The sequence below is a fragment of the Neovison vison genome, chromosome 9, assembly GCF_020171115.1.
Source record: "Neovison vison isolate M4711 chromosome 9, ASM_NN_V1, whole genome shotgun sequence".
In the NCBI taxonomy this organism is placed as follows: Eukaryota; Metazoa; Chordata; class Mammalia; order Carnivora; family Mustelidae; genus Neogale; species Neogale vison.
Genome location: NC_058099.1, coordinates 92,192,059 through 92,212,586, shown reverse-complemented (window position 1 = coordinate 92,212,586; position 20,528 = coordinate 92,192,059). Strand labels below are relative to the sequence as shown.

The following is a 20,528-nucleotide window of genomic DNA, read 5'->3' as shown; positions in this document are numbered from 1 at the left end:
CCTTGTCCCAGCCATCTCCATGCCTCACTAAAGCCTTGGGTACCTCCTGCCCACGTTGTTCTCCTGCATCCCTAAAGCCATTCATGTGCTCCACCCTCAGTACTCCTGCAGCCTTGCTAAAGCCTGCCTTTAAGTGTGGTCCACAGAGGGAATGTTGTTGATCACTTGTCCCTGGTGGCTGGAAAAGCTTGAATTTCTGCACCCTATGGGACTATAATAGGAAGGTAGTTTTGGGAGGGCTACCATACCCAAGGTACTGCATAGACAGCCTGCTGAAACGCACTACTAGTCTGCCTATGAGGAAGGCCCATCCACTTGTCCTGGAGCCAGCTTAAGGGACAGGCTTCAAAGATGCTCTCAAAATGTAGCCAGGGAGACACCACCTTTGATCTCTCCTTCGGCCTCAATACAGCTTGCTGGTGCCTTCAGAAAGTTTGTGTGCTTGTCTGAAGCCCTGATTTTTACAGGTTGAGTTCAGGAGACACCTCCAGATCTCTTGGGCTGGAGGTCAGCTGGGTTTACAGTTGTAGTGCCAACAGGGCTGTATATGTGTACTCCAAAAGCCTCTTCCTGTGGATCTTTTTTCCATGGATCTGTCTTCCAGTCAGTCTGAAACCAGGTGCTGAGACCATTCCCTTTGGAACACTGGGAATCTACCTGATAAAAAGTTCAAGGTAATTGTTATAAAGATGTTTACCCCAGTTAGAAGAATGGTTGAGACTGCAACAGAGTAAGATAGAACATATGAGGAAGTACCACATGCAAGTCACGGAGCTGAAGAGTACAGTAACCGAACTGAAAAATATACTAGAACGTTTGAGCATCAGAATAAGTGAAGAAGAATGGATCAGTGACCTGGAAGACAGGGCAGTGGAACTCAGCCAAACAAAGCTACAACAGCAACAAAATTAATAAAGATAGCTTCAGAAACCAATGGGACAATATCAAGTGAAATAACATTCATATTATAGGGATCCCAGAAGGAAAAGAGAGAATGAAAGAGACAGAAAACTTCCCTAACCCAGGGAAGGAGACAGACATCCAGGTCCCAGAAGCACAGAGAGTGCCAAATAAGATGAACTCAAAGACATCCACATCAAGAGACATCGTAATTACAATGTCAAAAATTAAAGAGAGAGTCTTAAAAGCAGCAAGAGAAAAACAATTTGTTAAGTACAAGGGAATCCCCAAAACCTCATCAGCTGATATTTCAGGTGAACCTTTGCAGGCCAGAAGGGAGTGGCAGGATAGATTACAAGTGCTGAAAGGAAAAAATTTCCAGCCAAGAATATTCTACCTGCTACAGTTGCCATTCACAATTGGAGGAGAGTTTTCTAGATGAACAAAACTTAAAGGAGTTCACCACTAAATTGGTCTTACAAGAAATGTTAAAGGGACTTCTTTAAGCTGAAAAGGAAAGATATTAATAACGAGAAAACATGGGAAAATAGAAATCTCTCTTTTAAGTGCAAATATGTAGTAAAGGTTGTAAATTAACCATTTATAAACCTACCATGTGGGTTAAAAGACAAAAGTGAACTTAAGTATAACTATAAAAATTAAGAGATACACGAAGAAGATGTAAAATATAACATCAAAAACAAAACGTGGAGGGAAGAGCAGAAATTAGAGTTTTTATAATACATTCAAATTTATGGTACTTTCAACTTGAAATAGGCTTTTATTTATATATAAGTATATATAAACATTTATGAGCATATGAGTATACAAACAAGTATATAAAAACATATATATAAGCTATATGTATGAGCATATTTTGTATGTATATATAAAAATGTATGTATGTATGTATATATAGTCTGCAAGGGAAGTGAGCGAGAGAAAAAACAGAGGAACTACAAAAACAGCCAAAAAATAATTAAGAAAATGGCAAGAAGTACATATCTATCAATAATTACTTTAAATGTAAACGGACATACTCCCCACATATGTATGTAAATGGACATACTCTTTTAAAATAATTTTGATTTTTTGATTGATTTTTTAATTTTCTACATCTTCAAAGATGTCTAGTAGTTGAACAGATTAAAAAAAAGACTCATCCATATATTGCCTATAAGAGATCCACTTCAGATCTAATGATGCACAGACTGAAAGTGAAGGGGTGGAAAAGATATTCCATGCAAATGTAAATGAAAGAAGGCTGATGTGGCTCTACTTATATCAAACCGAATAGACTTTAAAACAAAGTCTGTGATACAAGATAAAGGGCATTGCACAATGACAAAGCGTCAAGCCAACAAGAGGATGTAACGTTTGAAAATTTTTATTCACTCAACATAGGAATTCCTAAATATATAAAGCAAATGTTAACAGACTTGAAGGGAGAAATGGACAGCAATACTATTAGAAGACTATAGTACTCCATTTACATCAGTGGGTAGGTTATCCAGACAGAAAACCAGTAAGAAAATAACAGCCTTAACATACGAGATCAGATGGACTTAATAAGTTTACAGTTAACCCTTGAACAACATGGGTTTGACCTGGGCAGGTCCACTTACATGCAGATTTTTTATAGTACGATACTGTAGATGTATTTTCTGTTCCATGTTATTTTCTCAATATTTTCGTTTTTCTAGTTTATTTTAACAATATGATAGAAAATACAACCTATAAAATATGTACTAACCGATTATTTATATTATCAGTTTGGCTGTAGGCTATTATTGGTAGTTAAGCTTTTAGGGAATCAGAAGTTAAATTTGGGCCATCTGGGAGGCTCAGTCAGTTAATTAAGCCTCTGCCTTTGGCTCAGGTCATGATCCCAGGGTTCTAGGATCAAGCTTGTCATTGGGCTCCCTGCTCATCGGGGAGCCTGCCTCTCCCTCTTCCCCTCCCCCTGATTTTGTGCATGTGCACACTCTCTGTCTCTCTCTGTCAAATAAATAAATATTTTTTAAAAAGTTATATGTGGATTTTTGACTGCATGGGAGGCCAGCGTCCCAACTCCATTGTTCAAGTGTTAATTGTATACAGTTCATATCATCCAAAAGCTGCAGAACATACATTCTTCTCTGCGTATGGAACATTCTCATAATAGATCACGTATTAGACTACAGAACAAGTCTGAGTAAATTTAAGAAGATTGAAGTCATGTCAGATATCTTCTTCATTGATAGTGGTATGAGACAAAGGCAATTATAAAAAGAAAACTGGAGAAGTCATAAATATGTGGAGATTAAATAACATGCAACTGTTGTAACCAGTGGGTCAATGAAGAAGTCAGGAGAAATAAAAAATACCTTGACACAAATGAAAATGGAAAGACAACAATCCAAAATCTATAGGATGCAGCAAAAGCAGTTCTGAGAGCAAGGTTCGTAAAGACAACTCTACCTAAAGGAACTAGAAAAAGAACAGATGAACCCCATAGGTAATAGAAGGAAAGAAATAAAGATTCAGAGCAGAAATAAATGACATAGAGACTAAAAAAAACAATAGAAAAAGATCAATGAAAGTAAGCTGTTTTTTGAAAAGATAAAATCAGAAATGAAAGAGAAGTTACCATACCACAGAAATCGAGGATCAAAAGAGACTACTGTGATAATGAAATGGGTTAATTCCTAGTAACACATAATCTCTCAAGACTTCCAGTCTTCCATGAAGAAATAGAAAAACTGAATAGATGCATTGCTAGTAAGAAGACTGAATTTGGGGGCGCCTGGGTGGCTCAGTGGGTTAAAGCCTCTGCCTTCGGCTCAGGTCATGATCTCAGGGTCCTGGGATCGAGCCCCACGTCGGGCTCTCTGCACCGCAGGGAGCCTTCTTCCTCCCCTCTCTCTGCCTGCCTCTCTGCCTACTTGTGACTTCTCTCTCTGTGTCAAATAAATAAAATCTTTAAAAAGAAAAAAAAAAAAGACTGAATCTGTAATTAAAAAAACCTAGCAAGCAAGTTCAGGACCAGATGTTCTCATTGGGGAATTCTACCAAAAATATAAAAAAGATGTAATATCTATTCTCAAACTCTTCCAAACTATTGAAGAGAAGGGAAAGCTTCTAAACTAACTTATAAGGTCAACATTACCCTGATATCAAAATAAGAAGGACACCACCAAAAATAAATAAATAAATAAAAATTATAGGGGGCGCCTGAGGTGGCTCAGTGGGCTGAGCCTCTGCCTTTGGCTCAGGTCTTGATCTCATGTCCTGGGATCGAGCCCCACATCAGGCTCTCTGCTTGGTGGGGAGCCTGCTTCCCCCTCTCTCTCTGCCTGTCTCTCTTCCTACTTGTGATCCCTCTCTGTCTGTGTCAAATAAATAAATAAAATCTTTTAAAGAAAAATTTATAGGCTCATACCCGTGATGAATATAGATGTAAAAATCCTCAACAAGGTGAAAAGGGAGAATGTATTCCCTTTATCCTGCCAGCAATCAAAAATCAACAACCCCAACCACCTGCCTCACCATCTGTGAAAGCGCAAGAAGCTTGGGCCCCCGACAGCATGTGTCTTCTCTTACTTCAGCTGCTGGTGCTCCTGCCTCTAGGGAGGGCTGCACAGCGAGATGGCCGCCCAAGTCCTAGTTCTGGCTCCCCTGTGCTCCCAGAATGGGATCGCAGAGAGCTCCCCCTTGACAACCACGAGGATGCCGAGGAGAAGCCAGACCTTTTTGTCGTGGTGCCCCACCTCGTAGGGGTAGGAGAAGGCCAGAGGCAGAGAGGGAAGATGCTATTCAAATTTGACAGGTTCTGGAAGAAGCCCGAGAGAGACCTGCATCCACCCCAGGACTTGGTCCCTGAGCGCGTCCCACCTGGGACCCACGCCGTCACCCAGCCCAGAGATGGGACGCAAATGGGGAAATCTCCTCTTCGGGAAGAGGCCAAGAAATTATGGCCTCTTCAGAGTGGCCAGAATGAGCCCAGCCTCTCAGGGGATCATCCTGCCCATCAAAAGCCATAAAGTACATCAGGAGACCTGTAGGACAGTGCCCTTCAGCCAATCACCCATGAAGACTGTGAGAAAGTTGTTCTACAGAACAACCTTTGCTTTGGAAAATGTGGGTCCATTCATTTACCTGGAGCTTCACAACACTTCCACATGTTGTGCTCTCACTGCTCGCCTGCCAAGTTCACCACAATGCACTTGGAGCTGAACTGCACCAGCCTTGCCCCTGTGGTCAAGGTGGTGATGCTGGTGGAGGAGTGCCAGTGCAAGATGAAGACCAAACATGAGCATGGACACCTCCTCCAGGCAGGCTCCCGGGCAGAATTTCATGCCCAGTATCCCTTCATCCCAGGATTTTCTACTTAAAAAGAGACCCCACTATTATCTTTGAAAAGCAAAACTGTAGTAGCAAGGTGCTGGATTATTCAACTTGGAAGTATAAGCGAGTGCACACTATTTTAAGAGAAAGGTGGTTCAAAAGTAGTGAGATAGAACAATTTAGAGGCAATGGTGTTCATCTAGTTGTGGGTCTGTGTTTGGGTTCTACTCTTGGCTCTGCCCCCCCTGGCAGGAGGATGTTAAGGAGTTGTGGAAACTTTCTCCATCTTGAGGGCTTCATCTCTATGTAAGGGACTTGAATCGGATGATTGCTTAAGTCCTTTCCGCTACAATATTCCTTGACCTAGGGTCTTCACATTCTGTTAAAAGTCCTCCATCTGAAGTTGGAAAAGAAAGAAAATGGGTCCTAAAAATTGGCTTCTTTAGTCAAAGCACCACCAAAAATCCATTTCTAGAATTTGTAGGGCAGATTCTTTGCATTTCAGGCTGTGTTTTATTTGCTTCCATCAGATGATTATTTAACTTCCATGGACGTAAGGAATAGCTTGCTTGGTTGCCTTATAGTTCTTTGGATGTGCCCCATATAAGGTTGTTAATGTCAGGTCCTTGGCTTTGAGGAAGGAGCGTTACTTTCAGTGGTTCACATAGGGAGACGGAGCAATCACTGGAGGCCACACAAGTATCTCCATAATGGGGGAATAAAAATATATGACCTGCACTGCCAGGCTGAAAGGTCAGTCCAGAGATGCCAATGAAAGTAACCAAAGAATTCCAGTGGACGTCAAATTACACAAACTGCTTAGAAATGGAAACAATTTACTGGTGAAATTCTTTATCGTTTTCGGAGTTGGTAGTAAGGTAGAGTTCTATGTTGGGATGATGTTTTGTTTTGTTTTTGTTTTGCTGCATTCTAAAAACTCCATATTACAGACTTTTATTCTGTAGCAAGGTCTGAAAATATTCTGAATATTTTAATGTATTAAATTTTAGTGTACGAAGCGTTCTGGGAAATGTCATGGCATTCAATTGTCTTAAATTTTGTCTTAATGGTGCTTTTTCTGTCCCATAACTTAAAGGTGCTATCTGGAGACGGTGTACCTGGGGTATCTCTCATATGTCTTCTGAGGCTAATGATAATACTCCAAGTGTTTCTTCCGACACTGCCAGCAGTCCTCTGTTAACAGAAAAATCACTGTCGTAGGGGTTCCCTTTCTTCTTCTGTATTTATTTGTATTCATACATTATATAGACCTGGCTTTCCCTCACCCTATTTCTTTTTCTGTAATCATCCTTTAAAAATTTCATCGTAAAATTAAAAAAAAAAATCCTCAACAAAATATTAGCAAACTGAATTCAACAGTACATTAAAAGGATCATACACCACGATCAATGGAATTTATTCCAGGAATGCAAGGATGCGTTAGCATCTGCAAATCAGTCAGTGATACACCACTTAACAAAACGAAGTGTGACAATCATGTGCTCATCTCAGTAAATGGAGACGGAATCTTTGATAAATTTCAGCCTCCATTTATGATAAAAACTCTTAAGGTGGGTATAGAGGGAATGTACTTAAATATAATAAAGGCCATACATGACAAACTATACTCAGTGGTGTAAAGCTGAAGGCTTTTCCTCAGCTTGGGAACAAAATAAGGATGCCCATTCTTGCCTGTTTTATTCGATATAGTATTGGAAGTCCTACCCACAACAATAACACAAGAAAAAGAGATAAAAGCATCCAAATTGGAAAGAAAGAAATAAAACACTTTTTGCAGATGACATAATTCTATATATAGAACACCCTAAAGACTCTACCAAAAAACCAAAATAAGTGAACTTAGTAATTTGCTGTATACAAAATCAGTATATACTTAGCTGTTGTGTTTCTATGTACAAGTAATGAACTGTCAGAGAAATTAAGGAAACAATCCTTGCAACAACCCTAACAAAACAATTTGCATTCAAAAGAGAATACCTAGGAATAAATGTAACTAAGGAAGTGAAAGATCTGTACGTGGAAAATTGTAGGACATTGATGAAAGCAATTAAGTCACAAAAATAGAAAGTTATTCCATGCTCTTTTTTTTTAAGATCTAATACTGTTAAATGTCCATACTATCCAAAGCAGTATACATATTCGTTGTCAACTCTTTCAGAATTTTAATGCCATTTCTCACAAAGCTATAAAAATATTTTAAGTAATCTCTACACACACACCCCAACATGGGGCTTGAATGCATAACTGGGAGATCAAGAGTTGTGTGCTCAACTGACTGAAGCAGCCAGCTGCCCCACAACAAATAATTCGAAGGTTTGTGGGGAATCACAGAAGACTCTGAATAGCCAAAGCAGGTTTTTTGTTTGTTCTTTTTTTTGTTTGTTTGTTTTGTTTTGTTTTTATTTGACAGAGCACAACTGGGAGGGAGGGAGCTGTAGGCAGAGGGAAAGGGTGAAGTAGGCTCCCCACTGAGCAGAGGACACGATACAGGGCTTAATCCCCAGACCCTGGGATCATGTCCTGACCCGAAGGCAGATGCTTAACCACGTGAGCCACCCAGGTGCCCCATAGCCAAAGCCGGCTTGAGAAAGAAGAGCAAATGGGAAATGTCACAGTTCCAGACTTCAAACTGTACTTCAAAGCTGTAATATGAAAACAGTATGGTATTGGCATAAAAACAGATCAATGAAATAATAGAGAACCCAGATAAAAACCCATGCTTTTCTGGCCAATTAAACCATGACAAAGGAGGCAAGAATACACAATGAGCAGAAAAGATTCTTCAATAAATGGTGATGAAAAAACTGGACAGCTACATGAATGAAACTAGACTACTGTCTTACATGATAAAAATGTTAACTCACAATGGAGGGAAGACTTGAATATAAAACCTGAAACCATAAGACTCCTAGAAGGAAACAGATAATTTAGCTCCTTGACATCCATCTTGGTGTTGCATTTTTGGATCTGACTAAAAGCAAAGGCAAGAAAACAAAAATCAGTAGTTGGGACTATATAAAATTAAAAGGCATTTAGACAGGTGCCTCGTTAGCGCAGTAGGTAGCGCGTCAGTCTCATAAAAGGCATTTAGACAACAAAGGAAGCCATCCATAAAATGAAAAAACAGGAGAAAATATTTGCAAATCATGTATTTGATAAGGTTAATATCCAAAATTTGTAAAGACTCGCTAGCAAAAACAAAACAAAAAACTGACTGAAAAGAAGGCAGAGGATCCAAATAGACATTTTTCCAAAGAACATATAGAGATGCCCAACAGGCACATGAAAAGATACTCAGATTCAATAATTACCAGGGAAATGCAAATCAAAACCACAGTGTGATACCACCTGACACCTATTAGAATCAAATCGGCAGGAAATAAGCGGTGAGGATGCAGAGGAAAGGGAACCCTCCTGCACTGTTGGTGGGAATGCAGATTGTGCTGCCACTGCAGAAAGTGGTGGTTTTCCATTTGCGTACACTTTCATTACTATGGTGATTCTTCGAAACATTGAATATAGAACTATCATGTAATCAGCTATTTTATTGTATGTACTTTTCTGAAGAAAATGAAAACTAATTTGAAAAGATATTTGCACCCCTATGTTCATTACATCATTCTTTACAGTAGCCAAGATATGGAAGCAACTTAAGATGTTTGTTGATGTATGAATGGAGAAAGATGTGATATATATATACAGTGGCCTTGCTATTTGTGACAACGGGAATGGACCTTGAGGGTATCAAACTCTGGGAAATAAGTTAGATTTCATCAATCTGTGGAACCTAAGAAAAGAAAAAACAAAACTCAGATACAGGGAACAGATTGATGGTTATCAGAGGGGAAAGGGTTTTGAGGACTGAAATGGGTGAAGGGGATCAATTATGTATTTTGGATGGTAATTAGATTTCCTATGATGATCACTTTGTAATGTACACAAATATGGAAACATTATATAATACACCTGAAACTAATATAAGGTCATATACCATTTTACTCAATTAAAAATATGTATATTATATATGTAAACCACCTAAAGTTAGCCAACACGTGTTAGATACTCCATTAATCACCTATTAATATCATTAAAATGAATTTAATAAATTGCTCAGTAAAAGATGGGTAGAAGCAAAAAAATTACTATGTAATTGAAAAAAGAACTTGAAAGAATGAAGGAATTCTGAATTATCAGAAAAATGCTTTTCCACTGGAAGGGATATGAGTTAAGGGGGATAAAAAGGTTATAAAGAGCATAAACAGGGGTGTCTGGGTGGCTCAGTTGTTAAGCTTCTGCCTTCGGCTCAGGTCATGATCCCTGGGATCGAGTCCCACATTGGGCTCTCTGTTCAGCAGGAAGCCTGCTTCTCTCCTACTCCGCCCTGCTTGTGTTCCCTCTCTTGCTATCTCTTTATCTGTCAAATCAATACATAAAATCTTAAAACCATAAACAAATGGGATGAATTAGTTTTTTAACTATATGTATCAGTTCAGAGTATTTCTTGACTCCCTGACATAAAGGAGTAGAGAATGAACACTATCACTTACTCCTGTCTCCTGGTTTTGATTTATTGTGTGTGGTGGTAAGATTTCTAACATCTACATTCTCTCATACTTTGTTTAGTTCTGTGTTAAACAGTTTAGTCCTCATTAGCTCAGTACTGTGGCTTCTCCATTCCTGAGTTGGTAAATCTCTTGATTGGACTGATTTTCATGGTCAGGTAATCCTTCCAAGCTACAGATGCTGTATTCTTTCACTTTTTTTTTTTTTTTAAAGATTTATTTATTAGAGAGAGAGTTGGGAGCAGGGACAGAGGGGAAGGGAGAGAAAAGTCCCAAGAGGACTCTATGCTGAGTGCAGAGCCCGACGTGGGGTGCAGTCTCATGACACAGATCACGACCTGAGCTGAAACGAAGAGTCTGATGCTCAACTGACTGAACCACCCAGGTTCCCCCCTTCTTGAGTTCTTGCATACTTCCTTGAGAATGCTTGTCTTTTGTTCTTGTAACTGAAGGATTATTTGGCTAGGTTTAAAATTTCCAGGTCGCAGTTAACTTCCCTCAGAACTTAGCAAATATTACTTCTTGATCTCTTGGTAATTTTTGATTCGCTGGATTTCCTTTTTTATTTCATCAGAAAGGATTTATGAGTGATGTATTTTTTGAGTTTTAATGCTTTTGTTTCCTTTAATGTATTGTGTGTGTCTACCTGGTATTTTCATTGTTGAAAAACAACTTGGCAGGAGGTAATATCGTTAGGGAACACTTTCATTAGAACTTTATGGTCATTATCTTACTATGTTGGGGCAATGACTGTTACTATAGAAAAGTCTAATTTTTTTTTCTGCCTCCTGGAAAGTGACTTGCTTTCTCATCCAAAATGCCTGACAATTGTTTCGTTTTTGAAGGTCAGTAATATAACCAAAGGACATCTACATGTCATCTGTAATCATTTTTTCTTGGATTACAATATGCTCTTTTTTCTGTAAGTTTATGTCTTCAGTTAGGAGCATTTTCCTTATTTATTACCATAAGGATCTTTTTTTTGGTCCAATTATTGGGTCCTCTACTTTATGACACCAATTTCCCTTGTATTGAATTTTCTTTTGTTCTCCCTGTCTTTTATCTTCAAATTGTCTTTTGCTTCTGTATTTAATCATCTCACATGTTCCCTTTCGTCAGTAATTCTGTTTCCACCAGTGTCTATTCCATCTTTGATCTTTTAAAAGAATTCGTTAAGTAATGATATGTTTATTGGGTATATACGTTTATTTCTTTCACAAAGTACCATTTCATACTACTCTGCTTTATCTTGCCTTTGAGAGTTTGTTTTTAATTGATTATGTTGTTTTTTAAGTTCTCTATTATGAATAGACCTTTGAGAATTTTCTTTGATTATGTTTCTTTGGTTATGTTTCCTTCCAGAATGGGTTCTGTGCCATTTATATGCCTTATTCATTTCTTTAACATTTTTCTTTTTTTCATCTTTTTTGTTTTCTTCTAAGCTGTAATATATGTACATTGGTTTTTTCAGCATGTTGGTGATTGACGTAGAGAACATCAGTCTACTTACATATGGTGTTGAATTACTTTCAATATCTTACCCATCTTACCTAAACGTGTTTTTCTCCTAGGCCTCAATTTGAATGCTGGGTATTACTGGGAGCAGGGAAGGGGAAGCAAAGAAAAAGGGTGACTGAGAGATCCAGTCAGATCTTTCAGATGGGCAGACTTTCAGGCTCAGCTGTCTTTAAAGTACCCAAGTGTTCCTCTCTTGAATTTCCTCCAGCTACTCATGAATATATATTCCATATCTTGTGTGGGTATATCCTCGAGCCTCAGACCTTTCAGTTCATTTTGCTCTGAGCCCTAGAACGTGACCCCCTCCTCCAAAAATGTAGAAATGGTGGGCGCCTGGGTGGCTCAGTTGGTTATGCAACTGCCTTTGGTTTAGGTCATGATCCTGAAGTCCAGGATCAAGTCCTGCATCAGGCTCCCAGCTCCACGGGGAATCTGCTCCCTCTGACCTTCTCCCCTCTAATGCTCTGTCATTTGTCTCTCTCTCAAATAAAATCTTTAAAAAAATATAGAAATGGTTAGAAAATTTACCCTTGGTTGACTTTTTCCTGTATTACTTACTTCTCGTTCAGTTCCCCGTACCATTTTGAAAGCTGTTTCTGATAAGTATTTGGATTCTGTAAACTCTTTCCCTACAACCATTTATGGGGAGGGTAGAATGAAGAATTATCAGAAGTCACATAGGACTTTGTTTCTTATTTAGACTATCACTTTTCAATATTCATCATAGGAGGTTCTATATTTCGTTATTACTGATAAAAATTTGGCTTTTAAAATTTTATTTTAAATTTTAGTTGTAATTGGTTTTGAATAAGGGAGATTCTATAATCTAGCTAATGGTTTCTTAACATTGGCACAACTTAAATATTTTGGATTGGATAGTTCCTTTTTGTAGGGGATTGTCTTATGGATTGTGGGATGTTTTTGTTTCTTTGTTTTGTTTTGTTTGTTTTTTGCCTTGTGGGATGTTTAACAGCATCCCTGGCTTCTACCCACTAAATACCAGTACCATTCCCCTAGTTGAAACGATTAAAAAGATCTTTAGATGTTGACAAATACTCCCTAGGGAGAAAAATCAGCCTGGGTTTGGAACTACTGATCAACTTACTCTCTCATCTTTATTCTTCTTGCTAAACACCTGCATCTGAGTTTCAGATGGTTCCTTCTTGGGTAGCCAGATATTACCAAAGATGCACATCAGATTTAGGAAAAAAGCTCCAATATCCCTCTTGTAATTCAACTTAATACAACACGAATGTTAACTGTGTAGGACTTGTAAGCTATTTGAATAGTAATCCATGAATTTAAAAAAAGGTTTATGAGCAAGGTGGAATTTTATTGAGTGAAAAAAATTAAGTCTCTTTTATGACTTACTGTTTGAAGTAATGATGCTCATAGTAGATTTCCTTTTTTCTCCCTCATTAATTAAAATCATGTTGTTAGCCAAGTAAGTGAAGAAAATTCTTATTGGCAATTCAGTTGTTTCCCGTTTAGGAGACTGACACTCTCCAGTTCTAAGCTAAATAATTGTCATGGTAAAGTAATTTCCTTGAAAAGAACAGGCATTGATTCTCTCCTGTTACTCACAAATCCTATTTCAGTCAAATTGGAAAACTATTAAGTTTTTGGGAAAAAATCAATAGGTATCAGGAAACCATTAGATCTTGTGGCCCTTGCTATATCTTGCATGAGTAATCACTGTAAACAGCTGACAGGTATTTCACTGTTGACACAGAGTGATGCTTGGGGGACCACATCTCCTTGGGCTAGGTGGACAGCTTCAGACACGGGAATGAGTTCAGTTATCCTTGTTTTTCCCCAGTACTCATTCTTTTAGACAGCCCTGTCACTAACTGGACCTGTGATGCTTTGAAAAATCAAATACTTTCTTTACGGCCAGTTTCCCTTTTCTTGCGTGGTGGCATACTGATCAGGGCGCGTGCTTTGCTACTGAACCAGTGTGCATCAAAAACAAGTTTTAATTTCTTATTTAGAAATTATTTTTCCTCAGACCCACATTTTATATCAGTATTAAGTAAACAGTATAAGTTTTACTGGTAATGACAGAGAGTATACAGTTTTGCCTCTGGTCTTTTTCTTCTCTAAAACTTACAAGTTTTTCTCTTTTTCGGTCAAGTGGCTTCCGAATTATCTATGTTGTGTTTTGCTTCCCTCTAGAGAGATAACTGATTATTTATGAACTGTATGATTATTAAATTAGGGACAGAAAACATAAAAATAATTCCCACGTGCACATATCCATAGTGCTCAGATTATTTGGCAGTATCTATTGGCAGATTATTATGGCATCGACAGAAGCTTGGTGTTGGGTTTGTACGTCGTAAGAGCTGATCCGTTTTTCTTTTCCTTTCTTTCCTTTTTTTCAGAGTTGGGGGCGAAAAGGGAAAGGGGAAGAAATGAGTACAAATAGCAAAAGATTCTGTCATTGTAATTCCCATAAAGAAATTTGGAAAGCCATACATCATTTGTATATGTGTTTGCCTGCTAATTCTGTTAGGACATGTTAAAACAGCCTAGTTAGAATAGTGTTTCTCAGTTTGAGTAAATATTTTTGTTTGATGAATATTTTATATATTTTTCAGGTGCTGTAGCTTCTATGTTTTGGGTTGATGCTGAATTAGGGGTTGATATTTATCTTGATGGTAAGTTGAAAAGCAAATATTCTTTTGTTTTCAAGTAAAATGTTATGGTTAAATTTTTTGTTGTTGTTCACATTATAATTTTAATCTTCGCATTTTTACTTTTTAAATTTGTTTAGTTTGATAATGAAGTAAGATTCCAAAGCCCCAGACAGTGGTAGAACTAGATATAAGGTCTCAGTGTCGGCTCCCAATTTAGTGCTTCCGCTAAGGTTTTCCTTTTAAAATGCTATGTCAGTTTCTTATATCCTATGTTTGATTTATTCTACTTTACTTAAAATATGCAGTATGAGGATTCTATTTTTGCTTTCATTTTCCCTTGAAGATAAAAATTAAGCAAAGTCCCCACCCACCCCTTACTTCTTTGCCTTAACACTTTTGGGCAATTTTATTCATAGACTTCATTTAAGATATAAGGAAACTTTCTGAATGAAGTAACTATGACCTGCCTCCCCTTTACCTTTCTTTAAACCAGGTCTTCCATAGACTCAAGAGTGAAATTTAAGACTGTGCCTAATCATTTGGCTCTAGTGTATGTAGTGTGTAGCTGGTTGAATTCCCTAGGCATCATCAGACTCATTCTGCTCTTGCCATTTGAAAAAATTACTCGACGTACAAATTCAGAGGTTGCCAAACTAATTGACCGTTGGAAACTTAGGTACGTGTTATGGAAAATACTTGTGTGAGTTAGATTTGTGCAAATTACTAGGAATAAGATATCTTAAGGCATCTCAGATTTATTAAGCAGTAAATTAAATGTTAAGAAAAGTCTTGATTTTGGGGCGCCTGGGTGGCTCAGTGGGTTAAAGCCTCTGCCTTCAGCTCAGGTCATGATCCCAGGGTCCAGGTATCGAGCCCCACGTCGGGCTCTCTGCTTAGCAGGGAGCCTGCTTCCTCCTCTCTCTCTGCCTGCCTCTCTGCCTACTTGTGGTCTCTCTCTCTGTCGAATAAATAAATAAAATCTTTTTAAAAAAAAAAGAAAGAAAGAAAAGTCTTGATTTTGATAATGTGAATATAAACTGGAAATAACCTGTCTGGGTGGTTTATCACATTCCAGTTTATATTATGGAATTTGTCTCATCATATTTTGGATTGTAAGCTTTTTAAAGGCCAAAGAAATCTTATTTTCTTATTTACTTCTTTGTTTATTCAATTAAAAAAGTATTTTATAGCCTCTCTAATGCCTTAAAATGGTGCTAGGCACTCAGTACACATTTGAAATGTGTCTGCTTGTTCATGGAATTGAATTAAATATCAGCTTTGGCACAATAACAAAAAATATTTACTGAGTAAAATTTGTGAACTTAAATAGGTTGTGATTTTCATTCTCAAACATAAAGGTGACTAAAAGATGTATTCTTTTGTAGGTATCATAACTGTTGTGGATTCAAAATATGGATTAAAAGTAAGTTGAAAGATTGCTGTGAGTTGCTAATAATTTGTTAAAAGCTAGGTATCTGGGAATTGATTACATTATTTTTTCTACATTTTTGTTTGAATATTTTAACAAAAAGTTTTAACTTCATCTGTTGCTCATATCATAAGCAATAGATGAAACTTCTGTGTCTTTTAATTATTGTTTTAAAATTAAGTATTTATTTTTTATTACTCTGGCTTAATGTGATAGAAGTTGGAAGTGTAATATTTTGTAAAGATGATATTACAGGATAAAGTTTGGGTATGTGTAACTCCTTATTGGGACTCAGCCTCAATGTTGATGTATTTTTCCATTTGGTAGAAGCAGTTGAGCTTGATAAAGCATATGAGAACTTTTTTCTCGTGTTAAACTTCTATCAGACACAGACTGGAAATAATTGCATTAAAAAATAATTGCTTTACCTTATTTTGAAGAAATCAGGATTTATACATATGTGTTTGAGGATAAACTCTCCCTTAAAAGGCAGCCTCCTGTGAATGTTTTCGTAACTACCAAGTTCTTCAAATGCATTTAAATGGACTTAAATTCATAAAATGCACTTAGTAAGATTTTTAGAAACATGTTGCATAAAATAAAACAGTACTTTTCAACTTTCCAAGTGAAATACTACTGAAGGGAGAAGAGAATGAAATTATCCTCCATCTCCCCGTCTCAATCTAGGATGTGGATAGCCTTCTAAATAATCATTTCTCAGAAGTTTAAATTTAATATTTAAAAATACACATTCGGGGCACCTGGGTGGCTCAGTGGGTTAAGCCTCTCCCTTTGGCTCAGGTCATGATCTCAGGGTCCTGGGATCGAGCCCCACATCGGGCTCTCTGCTCAGCAGGGAGCCTGCTTCCCCCTCTCTCTCTACCTGCCTCTCTGCCTGCTTGAGATCTCTCTCTCTCTCTCTCTCTCTGTCAAATAAATAAATAAATAAAATTAAAATACACGTCAGTTTTGTATTCTACTCCATCGTATATCTGAATTTGTTAATTTGAAAACGTTTTCCTACTGGGGCACCTGGCTGGTTCAGTTGGTAGAGCATGCGACTCTTGATCTCAGGGCTGTGAGTTCGAGCCTCATGTCAGGTGTAGAGATTACTTAACAAAATAAAATCTTAAAAGTGTTTTCCTTCTAAACCTTCAATAAAGTTATGCTCTCAGAATACAGCGGACTTATTAAGTGGTTCCCAATATCCCTTCACCAGCCCTTTAGTTCCCTCAGGAATAGAGCACCTAATTTGACCTGTTTGGAAAATTATTTCTTTGTAGATTTTAAGTCCAAATTTATTAGTCATCTTAAGAATCAAAGAAAATAAAGAAAGAAAAAAAGAATCAAAGAAAGATTCCCAGTATTACAGTTTTACTCAGAAAAATTCTGACTTTTCTGAAATCATGATATTTCTAATAAAATATTCATGGAGGAATCCAAATAAATCAAGTTGTTAGTTCTGTATGTTTACTATAGGCATGTTTGAACTCCTCTCTTATATACATTTATTACCAAATTTGGGATACCCATGGGAGAGGTAGCAGTTAAGATATCTTATTTGTTTTCTTGATAGACTTAACATACCACACCCAGAGTTGAATAATTTTATGTGTTTATTTGGATGTGCAGAGGAGTTAAATAGAATCTATTATCAGTGTAATTGGGGCCAAATAAACAAAGCAACATTCTGAATAATGCAAACACAGTAAACGTTTAACCTCCTGCCACCTTGATAAAACCTCTTAAATTATTAAATCAATATACCTACACAAAACTGACATACTGTCAGGATAATGGAAACTTTAGATTTTCTAAGTCAGATGCCAGATAAATAACTTTTCCTTTATATGAAGGATTTGCCCACTTGTCCAATTCCTCTGGTTGCACAGCTTGACCCCAGTAGCTGCTTGTGATTCAGAGCATTCTGAGGCAGTGCGAGTAATGACACTTGGATGATGGGCAGCAATTTAAGGATGTCATGCTTCACAGAGCCAGCCCATCACAAGGAAAGCTGAGAAATGGTACCCTGTGGCCGGGCAGCCAAATTGAAACTGAAGTGGTAATTGATATCATGGGCTATCACTCTAATGGGATTGCCACCCATTGATCTGAAATATTCATTTTTTAATCACGGGCAAAGAATTGGACAACTTCAAATGACAGCTCTCTATTCTCAGGACTTGACACCCAGGCTACCAACATTGTTCTTTTCAGTTCTACAAACGTGACAGCATTGAATGCAATAGAATCAATGGATGAAGTTACACAGGAAAGGTCAAGTGAGAGGTTTCTCTCCAGCTCCTCTGTTACACTGCACTAGCTGTTGAAACAATTCAGTCAGAAAACAGTTGGGCTTGGAAAAGACTGGAAAAATAAATAGATTGACATTATGCAACAATCGTTTTCTAACAGCTGAAATAGCGTCAGATCTATAACCAGTCCTTGGAGAAGAGAGAGCTGCTGATGCTTTTTTTAAAATGTCATCTGACATCTCTGACACTAGATTTCTTTCCATTCGGGTCAAAAACAGTGACCCAAATGGAAAGAAGTGAAATAAGTCCAGCTTATTTCAGTTTCTGCAGGAGAGGATACCCAGTAGCCCTTGCTGAAGTCGGGTCTACAGTGGTGTTATTTCAGAGGGTTTCTTTCTTTCTTACGTGTGCTGAGTTGGAGGGTTGAATCTTGATTTTTGGGACGTGTTGTGTTCATTAGTACCAAAATCATTTTTGTCTTTTTTAATATATAAGCAAAAGCCATGGTCTCTCAGCAGAGATGAGGAATCCTTTGGGTATATGTATACATTCTCACACACACACACACACACACACACACACTCTAAAATTTTTGGAAAAAAAAATTTGCAGATGTTTTCCTTCCTTGCTTGTACAGGTAGAACAGAATATCAAAATTCCCACTTTTTAACTTTATAAAAGGGAAGTTATCCAACTGAGTCATGAGTATTGGAGAATGTCCCTTTGAATAACAGACACTGATTTTAGTCTTTTTGCAGAGTTTGGCTTGGGAAAATAGGAAGTTGCATAAGGGAAGTAAATATTGGGCTGATACCCGGAGAAAATAAATGCTAGTGTGCATTTATTATTTCTTTATATTTGTATGGTCTTCAAAAATGTATAGAATGGGGATTTTGTCTCCTTTTGTATAATTATGTGTGATAATTATGTGCTTTATCCATAATAGAATTGTACACATTGGTCATTTTTATTTTGGGGATTTTAATGTGTTTTTATATTTGGTACTTCTTGACAGCTTGAAGGTAGTAAAATGTTGGTTTTTCCCAGTTAGCTTTACATATAGATTTCTAATCTTCTGGAGAAGTAAATGTGTTAAAAACGTGGGTAACTTTGTGAAACTACTATTAGTTCCATTTAGGTATGGAAATTCAAAAACAAAAAATCTAATTTTCCTGCCATGTCTTTTTTTTATACACCACCAACTCACAGCCAGATAGCCCCAAATTCATATGTAAATAAGGCTCCCAAAAGGTCAGTGATACAATATTTTGAAAAATGTTTCAAATTTTCAAATCTGGAATATCCCAGGATCTTTCAGAAATAGGTACCTTGCTAAAAATACATCTTTATTAAATAGATGAACGGCTGAATAGAAGGGGATTTGTTGCTGCACATTATATAGAATATTTCAAATAACAACATCCACTCATCTTTGTCAACAAATAGGGGTGTTAACTAGAATTCATTCAACAGATATTTGTTGAGCCTGGTGCCAGTTAACTATTTCCAGGATGGTAACAGCCTTATTCTCTACAGGACATAGTAATAGGGTTTGCAGTGGCCTCAGGCTAAGAATAATTAACAAAAATAGTAAACTCGTCTTTTGTCAAGGAACAGTTTTTGATTCAATACTGTAATAATGGAATAATGAATGCAATTTTTAGGTAATCTCTATGAGTATACTCTTACATGATTGTTAACACTTATGTAACATCCGTATCCAAGATTGATTTTATATGACATAAAAAGCTTTCATTCACAAGGTTTTAAAATTATGATCATTTTACTTATATTGAGTATGATTTCAGTTTTTGAAAAATACCCGTGTATAAAAGAGTATCCTGTGATACTATTCTGATACTATTGTGACAGTATTAGATTTAGTTTCTTCTTTTATAAAATGAGAATAGCCATTTCCTCTAATCCTTTGAAGGCTAAATGAGATAATGTATGTAAAATGATTTAAGAATTTGCGAAGTTTGATTTCAAATACAAAGAATATTAATATAATCAAATTGCCTCTGACCTCACAAGGCAGCTTTTTCTTGTGACAGGGAGCAAGTATTAAAGGTTAAAGTAACGAAGGTGGAATGTTTTGCAGGATGAACCTTATGGCATTGATGCCTTTAGGGATTTAAAGAGAATTATGGAAAAGTAATAACTGCTTCTAGGGAGATGAAAGGTAGCTTGTGGGTCCCTGGGTCAGTGTCACAATATTTTTTTGGAGCTGGCTTGACTCTGGAGAGGTCAGCAAGGTAAACAGTTACACTGAGGGGCCAGGTCAGTCAGGTGTGGGTTTCTCTAAATGATCAGCTGTTCTTACGCTAGAATTGGGGCTGAGGCCTTCCCACAGCTTTTTTCGAGGGACTAGGAAGGGCTCAGCACTGAATCTGTATTGTGTGTGATGCTGGGGTGCGAAGTGAGGTGTGGGACTGGGATGGATGGAAGTGTATTAGATTTTAAGAAAGTTTATTTCAGTGGTTACCTCTTTTATATGTAAGTAATAATGAATATTTAGAACAAAAACAGTTTTGTGAAAAGGAAGAGGCCTATAATTTGAACTGTAATGCTCTTTGTTTTTATTGACATTATTTAAATCTGAAAGGTTTTCCTTTTAAGAAAAAGGAGATGTCAGGGGGACAGAATTTAAGTCCTGCCCCCTCCCCCAAAAAACTCCCACAGGTTCACTGTGGGAAAATAATTACAAATGGGGAATAAAATTATTTCATTAGAAAAATTAGCTCTGCATTTGTGTATTCAGTAATAGAATTTGTTGAAATCTATATTAGAAGCAAGAAAGGTGTGTCAAAAGTAAAATTCTTTGTGTGTTGACATTAGCATTTTGTGTTTTCCCACAGTAACTTTTTTCAAACTTTGT

At 37.2% G+C, this 20,528-nt stretch overlaps 1 protein-coding gene and 1 pseudogene across 1 annotated transcript in view; both read left to right on the top strand.

Annotated features, from left to right (window-relative positions):
- Positions 1 to 20,528, top strand: part of LOC122917727 (COBW domain-containing protein 1) — a 57,758-nt gene that overhangs the window by 11,130 nt on the left and 26,100 nt on the right. The window contains exons 5-6 of the mRNA XM_044265947.1: positions 13,928 to 13,987; positions 15,352 to 15,389. Coding sequence (XP_044121882.1) covers positions 13,928 to 13,987; positions 15,352 to 15,389 — 98 coding nt within the window. The remainder of the gene's footprint in view (positions 1 to 13,927; positions 13,988 to 15,351; positions 15,390 to 20,528) is intronic.
- Positions 4,403 to 5,465, top strand: LOC122917728 (annotated as a pseudogene).